Genomic DNA, 20,555 nt, shown 5'->3' with positions numbered 1-20,555 from the left:
AGCATACCACAAGAGTCCATTCGAAATCCTCCGTTCTATGTCCTGTACACTATAATAAAGTTGTAAACAATACTGCTAATAAAGTAAAACTGTTTGCTAATAATACAAACCTTACATACAAATTGTATATTTGAAATATATTTGAAATATACAGTTCAAATAATGTTGAAGAATGTGTTGGAGAAGTGTAGGGGACCTTGGTGGATCTAAGTGACTAGTTACTAATAGAATCGGTGGAAAGCCTACCTTTCCTGGAAGTAGTTGTTAATAAGAGACTGGATTGGAAAGAGTATATTGATCAAGTGGCTTTGAGTATTTCAAGGTTTTGCTTCGCATTGACTGTTATCAGAAATAGTGCAACGCTGTCCTCATATCATGTCATTTTGGAGAAATTGAATCGATTTGTCTTACCCCTCTCCGTATGGGGATGTTTTCGGTTGTTATACAGGGTCCGGCAGAGAGGTATAGTGTTTTTGAATAGACTGTCATTGTCCCTCAATTCAACCGAAGGTTTTTAGAATAGGTGATGTCTACTCGGAGACAGTCGCCATTGCAGTTGCAATGACAACCTGCCAGACATCAAGAACAACAATACAAGCTTTTTTAAGGCAACATTTTCCTGGACGCCTGATATTGCGTGGAGATATAGTGTGGCCTGTTCACCGAATCTTTCGCCTTGTGACTACTTTTTATGGGACTACCTAAAAGCTCAAGTTTACAAAGGCGACGTACTCTGGAAAATTCTTTCCGAAACTAGTGCGTTAAATTTAAAAAGTTTTTTTGCCATGCTAAGAGGTCTATGGACAATTTCGCTACCCGTCTGCAAAAACGCCTCGAGAAAAATGTACGCCACCTTAACGATGTACTATTTTGGAGCTGAATATTTTATTTTAATTTAAACGGAAATATATGAGTAATATACTAAAATAATAAAGACAGCAGCAAAATTACGATACCTCCCTGTTGGACCCTGTATTTTCGTCTTCTCTTCTTTCTTTGTGAAGAAGAGAAGTGTTCTGTGGTCATGATCACACCGTAAATCTTCTCTTCTTCACAAAGAAAGAAGAGAAGATTTACGGTGTGATCATGACCACAGAACACAACATTTAGTTTCATTTAAGTTTGTTACATTTTATTTTAAAATTCAGCTTAAATAAGTATTAGTGTTAATGTTCTTTTTTATATTATGACACGGTCTACTCACTCTTATCGAGTAAAATTGCATATTATTAAGTTAAGTGCAAACATGTATGGATGGAACAAAGATAAAAATACAAAGTCACGGTCTCATCAAATGTATGTCATTTTTATAGCTACACGTGTTTCGCTCTTATCGGAGCATCATCAGGCCTAGATCTACACCTACACAGATCACATTAGAACTAAAAACAAAACTTTTTTGTCACCCGATAGTGCTCCAATAGGAGCGAAACACGTGTAGCTTATGAAAATTATATATAGATTTGATTTGATGAGATTGGTGCCTTTGTGATTTTACCTTTGTTTTGATGTTTGGATCTATTACTGCGAATAAACAAACAACATCAGCGTACTATCATCCATTATCTACTGGAATCTATCAAAAGGCTGATGGAATTAATGTTATTAATGCTAAGTGCGTATATATGAATTATGAAAAGAAAAGTATGTGAGTTCGAGGATATTTAAAATGTTTACATACAGAAGTGGATAGGTTAATAGTTCGAATGAGAAAAAAGTCAATAGGCCGCCCTGTATATAATATTTTATTGTAGCGATACCTGCACAAAAGTATCAGCGTTGAATGAATATTTGTGTACTCAAATATTCAATCATCGATATCAGACAATATCGATACTTATAAAAAAATCTTTTTGTTGGCGAATGGCGCGTCACTAATTTGTCATATGTCATTCTTGTCATTGCTTGTTTTTTGTTTTGTATTCGTAATTTTTAAGATCTTACGTAGTGCTGCTTGAATCCCAATTCCCAATTTGATCCGAAATATTATTACAGCGTCTGCTTACAATTATCATATACTTGCATTCAAAAAAAATCAAAACATGACTATTGGCAACTCCTCTGCATTGATTACGAAAAGGTATGAAATCCTCACTGTTTTTAAAACGAAATTGCTACAAACATTTTATTGTCCTTAGGAAACAATCAAATTATCCTCCACAAGGAGTAAGATGTCAGAAATGTCTGGAAATGGGTCACTGGTCCTATGAATGTAAAGGCAAAAGAAAGTATGTCCATAGGTCATCCAGAACTCAGATATTAAAGAAGAGGCTTAAAGCTAAAGAGGAAGGCCTCTCTAGCATTCACTCAAAGGCATCCACACTCACAAAAGCCAAGGACAAATCAAGTAAAAAATCCAAAAAAGAAGAAAGTTCCAGCTCAAGCAGCTCGAGTGATTCTTCCTCTTCAAGTTCGGATAGTGACAGCAGCAGCAGCAGCTCTAGTAGCGACAGTGATAGTTCAAGTGAAGATGATAGGAAGTAAGATAAAATTTAATAGATGTATTAATGGTTTCATTTTTATATAATATAATTTATATTTCTCAGAATGTCAGGATCTAATTAACTACTTACACTCTAATGGTAGATAATTTTAAAATTCTTAATATATTCAGAATGTGTTAAATTAAAAATTTTTAAGGAAAAAAAAATTATTCTTTTTAATGTATACATAAACTTGACCATTCTAATTTACAGATAAGAATTGATGAGTTTAACTTACCTTAAAATGAGCATGACCAATAGTATTTGAGGCTGAGTTATTTTTTAAATTTTGAACGGTTTTGGAGTACTTAAGATTGTTAAATGATGTTTCTTCTGGTTTCATTGTTTATAGTAAAACAAATGGATTAAGTAGGTGAACAGAAATCATGTCGGAATGGGGTTATATTGATTAATTTGATCAAAAGGTATATTCCAGTATGTGACCTAATAAGTGAAGTACAAGGCTTTTAGAGCAAAACAACAAATAATAAAATGCTGACTATTAAAAAGCCAACATTCTTTTATTAATTATGCCCGTAATATGTGGAAGAAATGACAGAGAACAGTCAAAAAATAGCCCTTAAAAAAGTAGCTTAATTGGTAATTCTTCTTTCTTTAATAATCTTTGCACCAGAGTTAATATTGTTTAAGTCATTCAGAAAATTAACACAGTTGGACTTGCTGTTTATTGTATATTTTATTGTTCTTGGCACACAATAAATTTAGTATTTTAGGGACCTACAGGTTATAAAAAAATTGAAGACTGAAAGTAAAACAACTCTGACCATAGCATTCTACAAATTGTGTATGATCAAATAAATAAGATGTAAATATTTAGTCAAGTTTAAGCCACATAACACAGATAAAAATTATTTCTAATAAGGCCATTGTCAAGCCTGTCAAAAGCCTTTGAAATATTCCTATAAATAATGCCCACCTAGAAAGAAAGAAAATAGCTTAATTTAAAAAAATCCAAATTACACTTACATGACACAGGTAAAAACATAAATCTGGCAAAAGAAACTAAAATGAAATATAAAAGAATATTTAAATAGGTTTCTGTATTTAACAAATAAATATACATGTCATAGTACATATTATTGTGATGGCATCTGTAGGAAAGGTAGCAATGCAATGATTACGATTGTAGATAACTATTTCAAAAGTATCCCTTAGCTTTTTTTATTGAAACCTTGAAAGCCGAACTCTGATTCCACCAGGCACATTATTATAAATTTGGACACCCTTAAAACAAAATAGAAATCTGATGTTTTTTGTATGAGGGAGCTACCAAAATGGCAACATCCTCTTTAAATTGTGTTTGAAAATCGTGAATAATATTTTGAAACTTACATTTTTTATTAAAGTGACTTTTTTCATGACCTAAATTTATAAACATTCAAAATTGGCATATAAAGTCTTTTGTATTATACAGGGTGAGTTTTTTAAAGTGTTACAATGTGATATGTCAAAAACGGCTGCAAATTTTTTTTTGACATTTTGGTGACATTTCAAGTATACCGGGAGGCACTTTTTGTGATATTTTTGACATTCGTCCCTTCACCCTCCTAAGAGGTCACTTCCTTATTTTAAATGGAATGACGTGTTTTTTATTCTTAAATACGAATATACATAAAATATGAAGTCTGTTTACAAAAAATTATTAAAATTGCTCTGCTGGTTACGGAATTATGATCAAAAAATGTTTTGATTAAATTTAAAAATAATTTGAATATTTTACCATAATAACAGCCGGTTGCCATGGAAATCCTACTGTTTATTTTACTAGTATGGATGGAAATGAAAATCCTAGTAACAGTAGGATTTCCATGGCAACATAACAAGCAGTGTCATATAAAAATTTTGACGTGTTATTAACAAGTAAATTGTGTTTAAAAAGAAAAAAATGGAAGCGAATTTCAGTGTAGAAGTAGATATGTTGTTAATTTTGGGGAGTGCAGAAAAAATTATAGAGAGGCCGCAGTAGTGTGGGCCGAGAGGTTTCCGGATATTCCAAAATCTCATATGGCCTTTAAGAGACTGGAGACCAGAAGTCGTATGACTGGTAGTCTAAAAAGTAAACGACGAAATCGGATTAAAACGCAAACAGATGAAAATAAGGCAGTTGCTGTATTAGGAGCAGTAGCTATTGATCCTCAAATCAGTACCAGGCGGCTTGCTTTAGATGCTGGAATTAGTCAATCATCAATTATAACAATTCTGCACCGGTACAAGTTTCATCCTTACCACATTACACTTCATCAAGAGCTTTACGGACATGATTTTGAGAATCGCATTAATTTTTGCACTTGGATTTCAACAAAAATGCGTGAAAATAACCATTTTTTGAGAAACGTTATTTTTTCTGATGAGGCTTCTTTTAATAATTGCGGGCAGGTAAGATTTAACTTATTTAAATCAGAACATATTCAAGTTTTGGTTGTTTTATTTTTCTAAAAGGTAAACAGGCACAACATGCATTACTGGGCAGCAAATAATCCTCACTGGATGAGAACTGTACCAAATCAACATCCCTGGTCTGTGAACGTATGGTGTGGTATTTTCGAGGAGTTATTGGTCCGCATTTTTTCCAAGGTCATTTAAATGGACAGGTCTACACAGATTTTTTAAGAAATCAGTTACCTCGTCTACTAAACCATAATTTAAATCCTAACGTATGGTTTCAGCAGGACGAAGCTCCACCCCATTATGCCATACAGGCCCGTACTTATTTAAATGAGATTTTTGAAAACAGGTGGATTGGTCGAGGTGGTCCTGTCAACTGGCCTGCTCGTTCGCCAGATTTGACCCCCCTTGACTTTTTTTTATGGGGATTTATAAAAGACAAAATAATGGCTAGTGCACCTACAACTCCAGAGGACATGAAGAACAGGATTCGTTTTGCTTGTTCATTAGTGACACCAGCAATGTTACAGCGGGTACGAAACTCATGTCAAGAAAGGATAAGAAAGTGTTTGGAAGTCGGCGGTCACTTCGAACAGCTCCTTAGGCATAATACATAGACGATAAATAGTTAAAAAGTAGGAAATAATTTGTTTTTATTGTAGTAGAATATTCGAATTATTTTTAAATTTAATCAAAACATTTTTGATCATAATTCCGTAAACAGCAGAGCAATTTTAAAAATTTTTTGTAAACAGACTTCATATTTTATGTAGATTCGTATTTAAGAATAAAAAACACGTCATTCCATTTAAAATAAGGAAGTGACCCTCCCTCCTCTTAGGGGGGTGAAGGGACAAATGTCAAAAATAGTGCCCCCCGGTATACTTGAAATGTCACCAAAATGTCAAAAAAAATTTGCAGCCGTTTTTGACATATCGCATTGTAACACTTTAAAAAACTCACCCTGTATTTATCTCATGGGGAAATTGTATACATATATTGCCTTATTTTCAGTAATGTCCAGAAGTTTTATGTTTTTTCAACAGATACTGTAGGTGAGAATGCACCAAGGAAAAATATTTACATACTAAGTTTGTGGAAACTGTGACATAAATTCTTTTTAATATTGGTACAACTATTTTTTCCCTTACTTTATTTATGTGAGTCTTTAGGCTCAATTTATGTGACTTAAGCCATTCTTGTATTATATGGAGATCATAACTTGTGCCAGAGCACTTCAGAATATCATCATTAGAAAAAGTTTAATCTGACCTTACAATTTTAACTTTGAATGTTTGAAAATGTTAGGACCTAGTATAAATCCCCGAGGTACTCCACATGTGACTACTGACTCTGAACTGTTGTGCCGTGGCATTCGATGATTTGCTTACCCATCTTTCTTTTTTTTTCCATTTCAAGTGTCATTTAATTCGTAAATACTGCTTATTTTCTAGTATCATCTTAGAATGTTGTGTTACAACTAAGACCCTTGGTGCCATATGATAAAAAGGTTCTCGGATCCCATCACAGATTTTAATCTTAGGAGGATAAAAATACTGGAATTTTTTGATAGAACTAATTTTTCAATTAATATGAATAAATTGCTTATTTTGCTAAAATTATGGAGTAAAAAAGAAACAGTAAAATAGTTATTTAAACAAATATATTTAAAGGCTGTTTTACTAAAAACGGCAAAATCTGGTTTGGTTGTTTTAAAACTTAATTGTCACAGAGGGCACTGTTTGAATCTCCCATTGTAAAGTTCTGCAGGTAGGAGTTATAGGGTTGAATGTATTTGCCATTAAGTCAACTTTTCAACATACTATTTGCATTGATGTTTTGTATTTGTTTTGTTGCCCTGCAAAAAAAAATTAAAATTATGCTCAGTACTTTTGAGGAACGCCTAAATTGGTAAAAAATATGTGTTACTCAAGGCAATTATTTGAAGATAGATGACAAACGCCTATAGAAAAAGAAAGGATTATTCTTTTAGTTAATCAGTGTGGGCTTGTTAAGCAGTCGTTTGCGCTAGATTTATCTTCTTCTTGTAAATTTTGGAAAGCTTTATATAGTGACACAAAATTGAAGACTATATGAAGTTATCTAGAATACGTTTTTTACAGTGAACTAAATATGTATGTTCCTTAAATACGAAATTTTGTTGAAAATAACACAAACAATTAGGCCACAGCTCCAAGGATTTGACGCTGTCTGTACTTATTCGAGACACTTTATATCTAAATCTCTTTCGTTATGGGTTATGGGTTCTCAATTTGGAGGTACAGTAGTCCCACGATGTATGCGGCGTGAATAGGTTTAACTAACCATCGGCTAAGGGTGGAAAGGGTCCTGGGACCAGGTTTTAGAGGAAAGGATAGAACAAAGAACAGCCACACGTTGACTTGCCTCGAGGAAGAAGTCTTCATATCAAATAAACCCGGATGCAAGTCACGTTTGATGTAAACTAGTTGCCCACCGCATTCATTTTCGGCCTCGTCAACTAACTATATTAATTTTAATTTTCCTCATTCCTCAATTCTGTTGGTTTGTGTTTGTCATGTTTCATTTGTTTGTTTATTTGCATTTTCGTAATATAAGTAAATTTTATCTTTTTTTAACTTTAAACTCAACTTGCGATCGAAAGTTGTTTTTTCCAAAAAATTGTAACGTGTATTTTTTAAGTAGAATAGGTTGATGTAAGGTATAATAGCATACAAGCGTACAAGTTAGATGTTTAGGTATAAAATAGCTTTTTTTTTGTTAATCCTACTAAGATTTTGAGATAAGTTCATCTAATTGATATGTTGCCAACTGGAACCTGTCTGCCTGAAAAGAGTTAGTTCTACTACTATGATAACTACAGCTATTTGTAATTTCAAGCAAAATATTTCCTTCCATGATTGGATAGCAATAAAAATCAAAGTGGATTAATAGTAAATAAACCATTAAACAAACATTGTGCTTCTACAAGAATATTAAATATAAATTTAGAAGTTTTAAAAGAAAATAAGTTCCTAAAAATCTTATTTCTTTGATAGTAACCAGGTAAGTTATGGATGTTACGATCATGTTTTATTATCAGGTGGACAGTTTTAGGTAAAGGTACATACAATTTAAATATCTTCTGTGTTAATTTAGACTTGCTATGTACATTCTATAACAATCATATGTTTTAACCAAGATTCTAGATTTATTTAAGGGCTTTTATTCAAAAAATTAGTTTTTTTCAAGTTAATCTATTTCAGCTTCATCAACTACATTTACTGTTGATAATAAGCTTTATCAATTGATAAACCTACCCAAATTTAAGGCAATCACTATGTATCTTATATTCCATAGTGGCACTTGGTGGTATATTTAAGAGTCTTTTTAAAGCATCCCTAATCCTGGCAATCATTGCTTGGTCTGAGGCTGTTCTATTCCAAACACTCAGAAGATATTCTTGATATCTTGTGGAAACTACCACCCCACATATTTCATTGCCAGCCTATAAATATAGATTGTTAAAAATACATTATGAGGGATGTAAATGGTGTACCATAAACTGCTCTCCTAACATTGCCATACATAAATTTTCCCATGCTCTGGCAGCTTGTTCCTTTTTTAGCCTAAATACCTAAAAAGGTAGAAAAGATCATAAGATAATAAATTAGTTAATTGAAACCACTATTTTCCTACCCATTTCCCACCCTTTTTATTAGAAGGATCTTCCCACATAGGTCTTATGCCCTTCTTAAAGAGGTGCAAATCTCTATGAGCAGGTAAGTCATTAAGCCTAATTAGATGTGAATACAAGGCCCACCACTGTTCTACAGTTCCAACCTGTCCTACCAGACGTAAGGCTTGACTGTAGTTCTGTGAACCTAAAATTGTATTGATTTAAATCCATAGAATTTAGAAAAACATAATTCTACTACCTTGTATTTGCGAGGGTCTTTTAGAAAACCACAAACAATAGGCATGCTGTAACCTATGTTCTCCAGGTGGGTAATCAACTGGACCCAAGTCTGTTATATTTGGACCTATGTCATCTTCATTGTCAGAGTTTTCATTGTTATGATATTTTAATCTGAAGAATATATTTTATTTTGTTATTATGGCATGCAAAATAGTGGTTTTATAGGATTTTTTAGTTTACGCTGCACACAATAATAAGAAAGCTAAAATCACAGTATAATTAGTCTAGGTCTTATTGGGTAATGGGTCTTAAATAATTTCAAAAGAAAAGGACTACCTACAAAATGCATAAAATAGTACAGTTTTGATAGAGATATACAAAAGACAAATAATTAATAGTTATATACAAGGTCTTAGTTAATGGTATGTCATAATTTGGTTCCTTCCACTTTACCTAGCATTTGTGGACCAAACTTTAAGCTTAAAAATTTATATGAATGTAGATCTCCTAAAATGCTGGGCTTTTATATATGTGTAAATAAAGGGTGTTACAGTTATATTTTACATTAAGTATTAAAATACAGTTTTAAAAGACAAACTGATATTGAAACTAAATGTTGGTACAGGATATTAGCCACATTATGACAGTGAGTTAAGAAAAATATATAATTTTTCATTAAGTAAGAAGCAATATATACAGAAAATGACTCTTGGCCTCTCAATGGAATTGTTATTGTTATCATTATGGTAAATACATTAGTAATGAAATTTTTTTTAATTAACAGATATTGTATAAAAATATAATATTTTACAACTTTCTGTACATATTTAATTATTAATGTTAATATGCAATTGGTGCTTACATGAGTCAATAGAAAAAAAATATTAACAAAGATTTTACAATGTGTAGTTAAAATTTATATAATTTTGTACTTACATATGTACCTGTTATGTAAAAAATGTAAATCAATAAAACAGTGTAGGTTTACTTAATCTAGAATATCAGTTCCTGATCAAATAAAACTAATATCAGACACAAATAAATAAAAACAAGAAATGAAAAGAAAAAGTTCATTAGCAAAAGAATCAATTCACATTAAAAGACATAAAATAATTTACATTATAAATTTCCTGTCAAATGAGAAAACCTTGATATTTCTCCTAAATAATGTGAGTTTCATTCTTGAGATTTCATTTCTTTAAATATCTCCTATGTCATCTGAAATACTGATATGTACACTTCCAACAGATATAAATCATCATAATATCTGAGAAACTGATTAAGTATCAGCTCCACCACATCTCAGGTTTTTTTTGAGGAACCTCTGCCCCATATATGATATCATATTTTTTTCAGTTGAACTCATTATTTCTGAATTAATTTATTTGTTAGTTCTGGATTCAAGTTTCAAATAGATTGAAAAACAAACTAGGTGCAGATCGAGCAAAATCGTTTTGCATCTTTTTGGATGAGAATTAAACACTGAAAAAATGGGCCCATAGAAAAATTTGAGGATGTGTCAAAAAGTCATGAGGTGTTTTTTGGTACAGGTGCTCTGTTGTTATTTAAATCAAGTAGTTTGAAACTATAATGGCAAAATCTAGAATAACCTTAAGAACTGAAAAATTGAAAATTGTCACTCCTTTTAAAGTTTGGGATTGGAAGCTAACTATTAGTAGGAAGGTCTATAGAAAAAAATTTACTTTACAGGAAGAAAGTGTATTAAATTAAAGAACACCAGGATCTCAACCAAAGTTTCACTTATGTAGCAAACTTACATGCAATTTTAATTATTCTGTTTTTACCTAGTTTTTTGGTAATACCATCTACCACAAAACTAGTTTTCCCATTTTTGTTAAAATACTCATTATATAATATGAATATGGAGGTTTATCAAAAAATGAAATTTGGTAGTTGAATGAAAAGCACATGTAAAAACTGGATAATACTTTTGATACTTAACTAAGAAAAGTGACATTAGTTTCTTACCCTAAGAGCCACAATGGATAGTATCATATTTTTATATCTCAATAAATTTGAATAATCTGGTAGACTGAGCAAAATTTTTATGGACCAAATATATGCCAGAGCAATAAATGAACTTTTTTATCATTTTTGCATTCCAGAATTTTTCTCATTTGTATGACTATATTTTTGGCATAACAGGTGACAGAATAAAAAAATATCTCCATTTATATCACTTGGAATATATGTGAATTCTGTTTTGATGAAGACTGAAAACCAATATATTATAGATGATTGCATTTACCTTACCGTGCAGGATGGTGGTTATAACTAAATTTTAATGAGTGAATATAAGAATATGTCAAACTGGAAAAAAAATTACGAGCAACCATTTGGCTTTTTTGAAAATTATTAAGTACTTTGAAATCCTTGAAGAAATCCTAACCCAACTTTTTATTTTGAAAATATGGAACAGTGATCAGACTTATTACTTAACTTTTTGTCTGTTCATTCTTCAAAATCATTTGAAGAATCACTCTTAAAGTTTGGTAATATACTTTACTTAACATCTTGAATAATTTATTTATATGTATTATTGTAATGCTAGCTACTAGTAAAGCAAATTTGATTTAAAGCCATACCACAACCAAACCTTATGCATTTGAAAGCTTTTAATATAATTTTACACTTGTATATTAAGTGTAAATATCAAATATATCAAACCATATAAAAATAAGATTCCTATGACATAGGAACTGTAATAAATAGTATATCTTTCCAGACATCCAAAAGTTAAAAAGGGAAAGTAGGGCATAGAATATAAACAAAGGAATGTGACCAGGAAGTTAAAACTTACGTGTCGAATTTGTTGGACATGTTGATAGTTTTATTTAAATTGAATACCATAAAATACTTAATATCACAGACTTTAGCTTATCCTTTTTGATAATGCAATTGAAAGGACTACTTTTTTAGTCAATTCTAGTAGTAACTTTTGACCTTGAGCACGTTTCTCACGTTTTTCTTTTAAACTTTATAGTGGTTTAACTTTTTTAATTAAAGAACCACGTGTTTAATTAAACAATGTTCCCTCAGCGACTATTATTTATTGCTAAAAATTAACCAATTCACGTTGTAATATGCCAGAAATATGGATAAAATACAATCTATAAACAATAGCGGTAGTTCAAATACACAACACAAAATGGTACGTCAATTTCATATGTCAAGTGTCAAGGCTAAAAGCGCGTCCACACTTTAGCGGAAAATGCATAACAATGTTTCGTGTGTTATTTATTGCTGAGTGAATCGAGTTAAAAAATGCCAGTAAAATCGATTAAATACGATTTATAAATAATAGCGATAATTCAGATACGTTAGTGTCATATTATTTCTATTATACAATAGTCGAAATGGTTTAATATGAAGATGTCAAGATTCGGTTTTCGCTGACTTTTTAAGCTTTAATTATTTTTTTCTATTATATTTGTTATCACAATTCCAAATACCCTTCCGGCAGCATCAACATACTTTGGGAAGAGAAAAAGTCTTAGGGAGCAAGTTCTACAGTGACTACGGTGAATGTGCCGACCAGGTGACCGTATTTTGCAAGAAATGCTTTTACAGACAACTCAGAATGCACTCGTGCAACATCTTAGTTGAGAATCCAGGTCTAACTCTTCCAAAAATAAGTTCTTCTCACAAGCTTACGTAGAGTCATTAGAAATTGGATGTAGAAAAGTTTATTGACCGTCCAATGACGATCAACAATTCCACGAATGTCGAAACGAATAATTTGATTTGCTATTGTATCTTGGCTTTTTTGGGAGCTTGGGCTCTTCTAAGGCATAGATAGATTGTCTCTGTCTTGTTTCGGAATTGCAAGTAAAAACCATGAAAGTGAGCAATTTGACGGTGAATTATCTGAGCCAAATAACGGTCTTTTATTATCCTGATGTTTTAATTTCAAAAGGTCAATCTATTGAATAAATGTAATCCTACAAATCTTATTTTTTCTATTCTATTATATTTACTTCTCTTATAATTACAATATTGGAAACGCGCTAGGTTTGTTAAGTTATAATACAGCGCTGCGTAAAATATATTGTAAGAAAAAGAGACTCTTTTGGGACACTACTTTCGACAAACTTTCAAAAAACTCCTTTAAAATTCTGAAATACAAAAAGAATGACGGAATAACTATTTTTCTTACATTTCAAACCGTTCACGTAATACAAGTTTCTTATCTCTAATTTGGATTTTTCACCCAAAAACGTGACATACACCTGTTTTTTAGTCCATGAAAGTTGCCAGGATATCTCACAAGAAGAAAGAACTATAAACTGAGTGTTACGTGCTAGACGAATTTATGCTTGCCTCTCCAATGATTTATTTGTTAATAAAAACCACAAAAAACTTGATTATAGTACCACTAACCAGGTTAATTAATTTGGCAATGTCATGTCATTCATTATTCTATGAAAGACGCCCTGCTGTCTAGGATGTTTAGGATGTTGCATTCACCAGCTTGGCAGTTATCGATTTACGCGAGAAGGTACTTAAGGGCTTTGTTGGCTTACACTCTTAGTCCAAATTTTATGATTTATTGATTCTGTTAAGCATGATATTCTTCTATAAAAACTAAATTTTTACAATTTTGACTCCAGTATCTTCATTTGCTTCGGTCCTATCTGAGTAGCTAAAGTCAGTTTGTAATTAGTTACTTATTTTGTTGGGTATTACGTCACTATTTTAATAAATATCAATTCGGAAAATACCATGTCATACGCTTAATTATTGAAAAGAAGAAGAAAATAGACTTATTCATGTATGTATTTAGACGAAATATAAACTTAAATCTTTAATGATATCCTTTGTGATATTTTGTTCGATTTAAGTTCAATAAATCTTAAATACAATAATTTACTTGAGGTTTAATACATTTTTTTATATACCCAGGAGCTGAGGTTTTATATTTCGACCTCTGAGCTCATTTCTTCTTTTCAATATCTTATCTAACTTTATTTTTTATTGAAATTGAAAGGAACGAAAAATTTATATATTGAATAAAAAGAGAGTTTTAGCCGAAGTTTCGGTAGTTCTAACTTTATCAAGGTTTATTAATTTAAATTTATAAAACTTAATTATCTTTTTGTACTTCTTTGCTGCCTTTCACAACAATAAATCAAATACCTTTTTCTAAATTGATATTTACTGAAATAGTGGCATAATACCCAACAAAATTACTAACTAGTTATGATTTCGTTACAACAATATAGAGTTTACTTTTCGTTTTGTGTTGTTTGAGGGGTGCGAGTCGCAGAGTTTAGCATAAAAGCATAGAATTCCACAAGGCTTCGTTCTAGGGACTATATTATTTTTTGTATACGTCAATGATCATACCTATTTGTCATGTTGACTCTTTGTTTTATCAGATATGACGACACAACTTCTTTAATTACTGATGCTGATGATGAAAATTTTTCTCGCGTCTCTCAGGATTCATGTGCTAAGACTGGGCAGTTATGTTTGAATGAAACCAAAATCCAGCACATTGTGCTTTCTCTTTGAGATGTTGGTTCTTTCCAGCATCTCTTAAATATAACTGTAACATTCTTAATGGAGGTTTGACCTGGCTGAGTCAGGTTGAAGAATTACAATCCAAATTATCAAAATTCATATTCCTTTTCCGTAATTTGTGGGGCTCTGTCCCAATGGGCACACTCAGGGTTGCTTATTTTAGGTAGTTTTATTCTACATGACATATTCTCTTTACGTGGGAACACACAGTGCACATTTCTAAGATATTTACGTTGCAATGAAGATGTGTGAGAGTGATTGCTCGTTTGGGCTACAGAGAGTATTGTAAATCCCGCTTTAGGGAAGTAAAAATTATCACTCTACCCTGTGCATTTGTTCTAGTGTACCTATAATACTTTAAAGAAAATATAAATAAGTATGCTTCATACGCTGATATAATGTTATACCCACCGGCATTTTACCAACTCCTTAATTCTACCTTTTTATCGACTCTCCAAATCAAGAACTAACTTTATACTTATATTCAAAAATAAAGTTAAAGATTCTTAATTAATAATTCTTTTTCATGATTTGAGGAATTTCTTCAATCCACTAAGGCTTTTTAGGAATATTATGTGATTCATGTACGTATTGTATTTCTGCTAAAGTTGCTTTGTGTTTGTTAGTTTTATTTAGTGCCTAATGTTTGCTGTATTTTTTCTTTAATTTTGGATTTATTTATTACAATTGCTGGATAAGTTTTATTATTGTAATTTAAATTACAATACTTTTCTTCTATACTTTCATTTGCAACACTTTGCAAGAATAAATAAATAAATAATATATGATTCCGAAAAGGATTTTAGAATTCTGAGTTGCCATGCAAGTGAGATTCGTATCATTGGTACGAATTATACGAATACGACCCATCTCTACCGTATTTCCCTCGTCCTAAAGTCCTAGCGTGCAGTGACCTTATGAGTTTAAAAAGCTTGGGGCTCCCAGTATTGACTCGCGTCTATAGACTATAATCTACTTTGACTCCCTCGATCCTACAAGGTCGAGTATGTCAAGCGGCAGTAATATTTTGTAGGTTATGTAATTATTATTTTTGAGTTGTTTCTTGTATTGTGGCTACTGAATTCTCATAAAATGGAGCATACATGTACGATATGCACGTCAATATTTTCCAATTTTTCTAATTTAAGAAAGCACTTGAAAAAGTTTCATCCATGTAAGTTGATTTAAGTTTAGTATTAAATATAGGTACTTTTATTGTATAGCTAGGATAGAGTAGGGCAGGTTTGGACATGGGGCACCTCGACATTTCAGATTTTCGTTCTTCTTAGCGATATTTAATATAATATGTAATCTGTATTAAAGTAATCCCTGGCAAATAAACACTGCTGCCGACTACTGCAATACAACTTTTATGTTCTCTAAAAGCAGGCAAAATTGGAATGTACAGATATGAACCCAGTCCATGCCCGAAACTGCTCCAATCTAACCCACATAGTTTTTTTTGTCTATTATTGCATTTATACTAGATTTATTTACTTATCGGTATTACTATTTCAGCTGAATCATTGAATGAAATTGCACCTAACAAAACTTTCAAATGTGTTGCAATGTGTAATAAATGCATGAAAAGGAAATCTTGAATAAATCTGCCTAGAACACAGAAAAACTTCCAGAACAATTGAATATTGAGAAGGAAAACCTAATAAAATCGCATACTCAAATGATTAACAACATAACGTCATTTGAGCAGCTTCAAGCTTTTAAAAATATTACTGCGTCTTTAGAGCCTACTATAAAGGTATTAGCCGATAGAGAAAACCAAGAACTGCATTTGTCAATTCCTCACAATATTCCCCACAACAAAAGCATTTTCTCAAATAGGCTTAGAAATAGTTAAGGAAGTTGAAACGGAAAAAAATAATGTCAATGGAAATATTGTGTTTAACGAAATAGTAAATAATCAAAGTCTATTTTTAAGTCCAACAAATGAAAATGAAATTAATGATACGTTGTTGCACCTTAAAAGAAATGCTTCTCCTGGGTATGACAATGTCTCAGTGCATGATCTGGTTAGTGTTAAAGAGCACATAATTCCCATATTGGCTAAACTAATAAATCAAGTTTTTATTACTGGTGAATTTCCTGAAGAGTTGAAAATTTCCAAAATTTATCCAATTTATAAGTCGGGGCAAAAATCTTCAAAAAATAACTATAGACCTATTTCATTACTTAGCATATTTTCAAAAATAATAGAAAAACTAATAAAAAAAAGAATGCTCTCTTTTATTGAAAGATTTGTAAAGTATGATTTGTTTCAGTATGGATTTCTAGCTAACAGTAGTACACTTAATGCTACTTTTGACCTAACCAATTTCAAATCACAAAAACTAGATCAAGGAAATATGGTAATTGCGATTTTTATCGATCTTCGGAAGGCATTTGATGTTGTTAGTCATAACATATTAATTAGTAAGCTTGAACAAATGGGATTTAGGGGTACTGTGCTTAATTTAATTAGAACATATCTAGAAAATAGAAAGCAATATGTATGTGTAGATACTTGCAAAAGTGACATAGCAATAAACAATTGTGGAGTGCCCCAGGGCTCGGTTTTGGGGCCGCTGCTCTATACATTGTTTGTTCTAAGCTTGCGCCTAGTGGGTTTAAATGGACAGTATTATACTTTCGCAGATGACACAGTGCTTCTTTATACTGGAAAAACATCAGAAGAAACCGCAAATTTGGCCAACTATGATTTAAAAATTTATCATGAGTGGTTGCTACAAAATAACCTAAAAATTAATACAAAGAAAACAAAATATATAATGTTTAAACAAAAAAATAAAGTAATAACAGATATAGATATAAAAATTAATAATGAAAGTTTAGAAAAAGTTGATAGCATAAAATATTTAGGACTCTTTTTGGATGAGCAACTAAGTTGGAATGAACATATTAAACACATTAATAGCAAAATAATATCATTGATCGGAGCACTTAATAAATGTAAATATTTCTTAACTGACAATGCTAGGTATAAAATTTGTTATGCGTTCTTTCTTTCAGTGGTCAGATATCAAATACCAGTATGGGGAACATGTTATAACACAAATTTGATTAAAATAGAAACTCTGCAAAGAAAAACCTTAAAAATTTTATTTAATATTCATTATTTGACGCCAACAAAGATCCTTTATCAGTCCTTATCTGTTCAACCAATAGTATATTTATTAAATTTGGAACAATGTAAATTAATATATAAGATAATAAATCTTAAATATAAATCCAATACAGAAATAAAGTATGTTAATGAAATTCATAACCATAATTTGAGGAATTGTTCAAATATACGTTTGGACAATGCTAGAACAGATAAGGCACTGAAAAGCCCACTGGCTGCAGCTACACAGGTTTATAACAGATTACCATCAGAACTAAAGAATTTAAAATCGTACAATTTGTTTGTAAAAAGATTAAAATTATTCCTTGTTAATTGGGACTATGTATAACTATTTTTAACATTTAAATTGTGTTGGATAGGGTTTTTTTTTGTTTTTTTTTTAGCTTAAGAGAGTATATGTTTTGTTATTTTTATTTTTGATTGAAATTATGGGCGTCATCTCCGGTACCAATACTATAAGTATTGCTTAGGAGATTACCTTAATTCGGATTTTATATTATAGTTTACTGTATATTGTTACCTATTATAACTTGTTAATTATTTTGATTTCTGAATAAAGGATTTACAGAAAAAAATTCAACAAAGACGTTTGTACCCCACAAAAAAAAGCTCCAAGAAAACAAAAAAAAATGTGCTTGCAGCACCCAAAGCTGAGGAAGCTGATATAATAGCTAATCAACTTTTGTTTTCCACACCCAGGTCATAATATAATAATTAATAAATTGTTTGTTGTTAAACTGTGTTATTTTTTCATTTCTAAAATCATAGACCCAAAATATACCTAAATTAAGTTCATATTTTGGAACTTGAGGAGAAAATCAGTATTACACACACTCAGCAAAACAATTATCGAATAGGTAGTTGAGAAAAAGGATCAAATTCAAATTATTGCGGCCTAGGCTTTCGTTATCAATTTTGGACGTCGATGAATAAAATTTGTTGTTATGACTTCGTTTTTACATTTTAATCACCTTAAAGAAACAGTTAAAGATTTCAGGAAAACACGTAATACTATTCTTAACATTAATTGTTGAGCAGTGTAGGTATTTAAATTTCACAAGTATCTTAATTTGACCTTGTAGGATCAAGGGGCCAAAGTAGATTATAGTCTATAGACGCGAGTTTCAACAACATTATCACAGTTTAAGTCTGTACTTTAAATTGAGGTCTTTGAGAATTATCTTATAGAGCAGCAAGAGTATGTTAAAATAGATGATACTTTAAGTGACCTGTGTACAGTAAGAATTGGGATTCCACAAGGGACTGTTCTGGGGCTTCTGCTGTTTAGTTTATAGATCAACTCAATTATAAATTTAAACATTAATTAAAGTTTAAATTATTTTATATGCTGCATGACACTGTTGCTTTAGATAGATTATAGTCTATAGACGCGAGTCCAGTATTGAGCTCGCCAGCTATTCGGTTTAGACGCGGCTTAATAACAACTTGTTGCAGTTTTCTACTCGAAAATTGTCACTAGTAAGTCCATAACATAGTTGTCATATTGACGTTTTATATTTTGTTTATGTATTGAATTGACATTTTATTTTTAAGAATAATATTTTTAATATTGGTAACTCTTATTTTCTGTGATTCTCCGAAATGGTTAGATTTCCTTTGCGAGAAGTATTAATCTATGCGGTTAGATCGACTCAATAATTTACCAAATTTAGCAGTATTTTCGTGTTTTGTGCTTATCAGTGAAACTAAAGTTCAGTTTGCCCAAAATGACCAAACTAACGAAATACTCTGACGATCCGGCCGATAAAAAGCAATATGTTAAGGAGTTCTGTAAAAGAATGTTAAAAACCCAACTTTTCATGGGTACTTTTCAAGAGAAACGTTGGGTAGAATCTGTTAGTTCGTACAGGGATGTAGTAAGAATTGACCAAGAAGAGAAAGAATTTATTGAAAATATCTTAGTTGTAAGGAAAAAACTTAGAAATGAATTTAGTAATGATACTCTCTGGATTGGAATTACCAGTTCCGATATGATTGGAGCCCCTGCAGGGAATAACTTATGGGTAACTTTACCCATAGACATCTTTGGAACCTATTGGTTTAAAGTAAAAACTGTAGAATTTCTCTCATGTGAAGTTAAATTAAGATTAGAAGTTGTCCGTCCAGTGAGAAATGAGAAATCAGCATCAGATCTTTCATCTGAAGAAACAAGCAACATAACATTTGACCTGAAATCATCTATACATGACATATCAAATAGTTTCAAAGGGGGCATGATGCATATTCTTACAAGCATCACTCTAAGTAATTTTAAAAGTACTGTGGTATTTATATTGTTGTTATTAAGCACTATTTTTACGGCAGCCATAAGTTTAGTTCATTATTTAATGGAATATTTGTTAAAACTTATGAAAGAGGCATCTGGGTTTATCCAAGCCTTGACTCCTATCATTATTGCTTTTATTAATCTTATTTGGAAGGTTATATTTGGTTTTTATTCTTTAATAGTTGCTTTATTTGTACATGGAAGATCCAAAAATATACAGCCACAACCTATTTATTATTTGCCAAATCAAAATAATTTTTCGAATAGGAAAGCTTTACTTAATAGATCTTCCGTTGTTATTACACCTCTAGATGATTAACAAATTTAGGTATTTTTATAGGCCGGTGATATTACCTACTATAATTTAAGGTTTAGGTTATATCTAAATACGTTATTTTAAAATAAGGAACTGTAGGTTTGGATATGATGTAAGATAAATTTGATATTTTGCATTGAAATATATGGCTAAGTAAGCAGTAAATTGAATTTGATTGTTTTTTATGCTGCCATGTAGTAATTACTACTGGTTTATTCAACAGGAATATCTGGTCAGCTTAACTTTTTATAATACTTAATTGTTTGAAAAAACAGTGTTTTATCAAATGCAATTTATCTATAATGACTTTAATAATGCAGTTTCTACGAAGGGCTTATTTATTTCCTTAATTTTTATACTATAATCATAATCATAATTTTTATTGATGCCAGTAATATACATTTTACACAAGTCAAAAAATACATAGGTAAAGTCAAAACAGACTACTTAACAGTACTAACACTAAGAACATTAAATTA

The 20,555-nt window shown here is 31.2% G+C and overlaps 3 protein-coding genes and 1 long non-coding RNA gene across 4 annotated transcripts; 2 read left to right on the top strand and 2 right to left on the bottom strand.

Annotated features, from left to right (window-relative positions):
- Positions 1-1,909: 1,909 nt before the first annotated feature.
- On the top strand, positions 1,910-2,548 carry LOC126734071 (zinc finger CCHC domain-containing protein 10). Its single transcript, XM_050437582.1, has 2 exons — positions 1,910-2,080; positions 2,139-2,548. Exons 1-2 carry the CDS (start codon positions 2,043-2,045, stop codon positions 2,482-2,484), a joined length of 384 nt encoding a protein of 127 aa, XP_050293539.1. The 5' UTR covers positions 1,910-2,042; the 3' UTR covers positions 2,485-2,548.
- Positions 2,549-3,525: 977 nt separating this feature from the next.
- Positions 3,526-3,907, bottom strand: LOC126734072 (uncharacterized). The gene is made up of 2 exons (XR_007659951.1): positions 3,837-3,907; positions 3,526-3,728 (listed from the first exon to the last, which is right to left on the bottom strand). It is a non-coding gene; the product is annotated as an uncharacterized LOC126734072 (long non-coding RNA).
- A 2,628-nt stretch (positions 3,908-6,535) lies between these two features.
- Positions 6,536-11,962, bottom strand: LOC126734070 (eukaryotic translation initiation factor 4E type 2-like). Its single transcript, XM_050437581.1, has 6 exons — positions 11,609-11,962; positions 8,807-8,958; positions 8,568-8,752; positions 8,428-8,505; positions 8,189-8,376; positions 6,536-6,747 (listed from the first exon to the last, which is right to left on the bottom strand). The coding sequence occupies exons 1-6, from the start codon at positions 11,656-11,658 to the stop codon at positions 6,696-6,698; spliced, it is 705 nt and encodes a 234-aa protein (XP_050293538.1). The 5' UTR covers positions 11,659-11,962; the 3' UTR covers positions 6,536-6,695.
- A 7,047-nt stretch (positions 11,963-19,009) lies between these two features.
- Positions 19,010-20,322, top strand: LOC126734488 (uncharacterized). Its single transcript, XM_050438134.1, has one exon. It carries the CDS (start codon positions 19,201-19,203, stop codon positions 20,077-20,079), a length of 879 nt encoding a protein of 292 aa, XP_050294091.1. The 5' UTR covers positions 19,010-19,200; the 3' UTR covers positions 20,080-20,322.
- The last annotated feature ends 233 nt before the right edge of the window (positions 20,323-20,555 follow it).

This window comes from Anthonomus grandis, chromosome 3, assembly GCF_022605725.1.
Source record: "Anthonomus grandis grandis chromosome 3, icAntGran1.3, whole genome shotgun sequence".
In the NCBI taxonomy this organism is placed as follows: domain Eukaryota; kingdom Metazoa; phylum Arthropoda; class Insecta; order Coleoptera; family Curculionidae; genus Anthonomus; species Anthonomus grandis.
The sequence above is the reverse complement of the archived record's forward strand: the minus strand, read 5'-3'. Positions and strand labels throughout refer to the sequence as shown.

Coding starts and splice junctions, on each gene's coding strand:
- LOC126734070 (XM_050437581.1), bottom strand. CDS start 11,658: ATGGTATTCAATTTAAATAAAACTATCAACATGTCCAACAAATTCGAC. Junction 8,959..11,608: donor ATGTCCAACAAATTCGACAC/GTAAGTTTTAAC, acceptor TATATTCTTCAG/ATTAAAATATCATAACAATG. Junction 8,753..8,806: donor AAGACCCTCGCAAATACAAG/GTAGTAGAATTA, acceptor ATACAATTTTAG/GTTCACAGAACTACAGTCAA.
- LOC126734488 (XM_050438134.1), top strand. CDS start 19,201: ATGACCAAACTAACGAAATACTCTGACGATCCGGCCGATAAAAAGCAA.
- LOC126734071 (XM_050437582.1), top strand. CDS start 2,043: ATGACTATTGGCAACTCCTCTGCATTGATTACGAAAAG. Junction 2,081..2,138: donor TCTGCATTGATTACGAAAAG/GTATGAAATCCT, acceptor TATTGTCCTTAG/GAAACAATCAAATTATCCTC.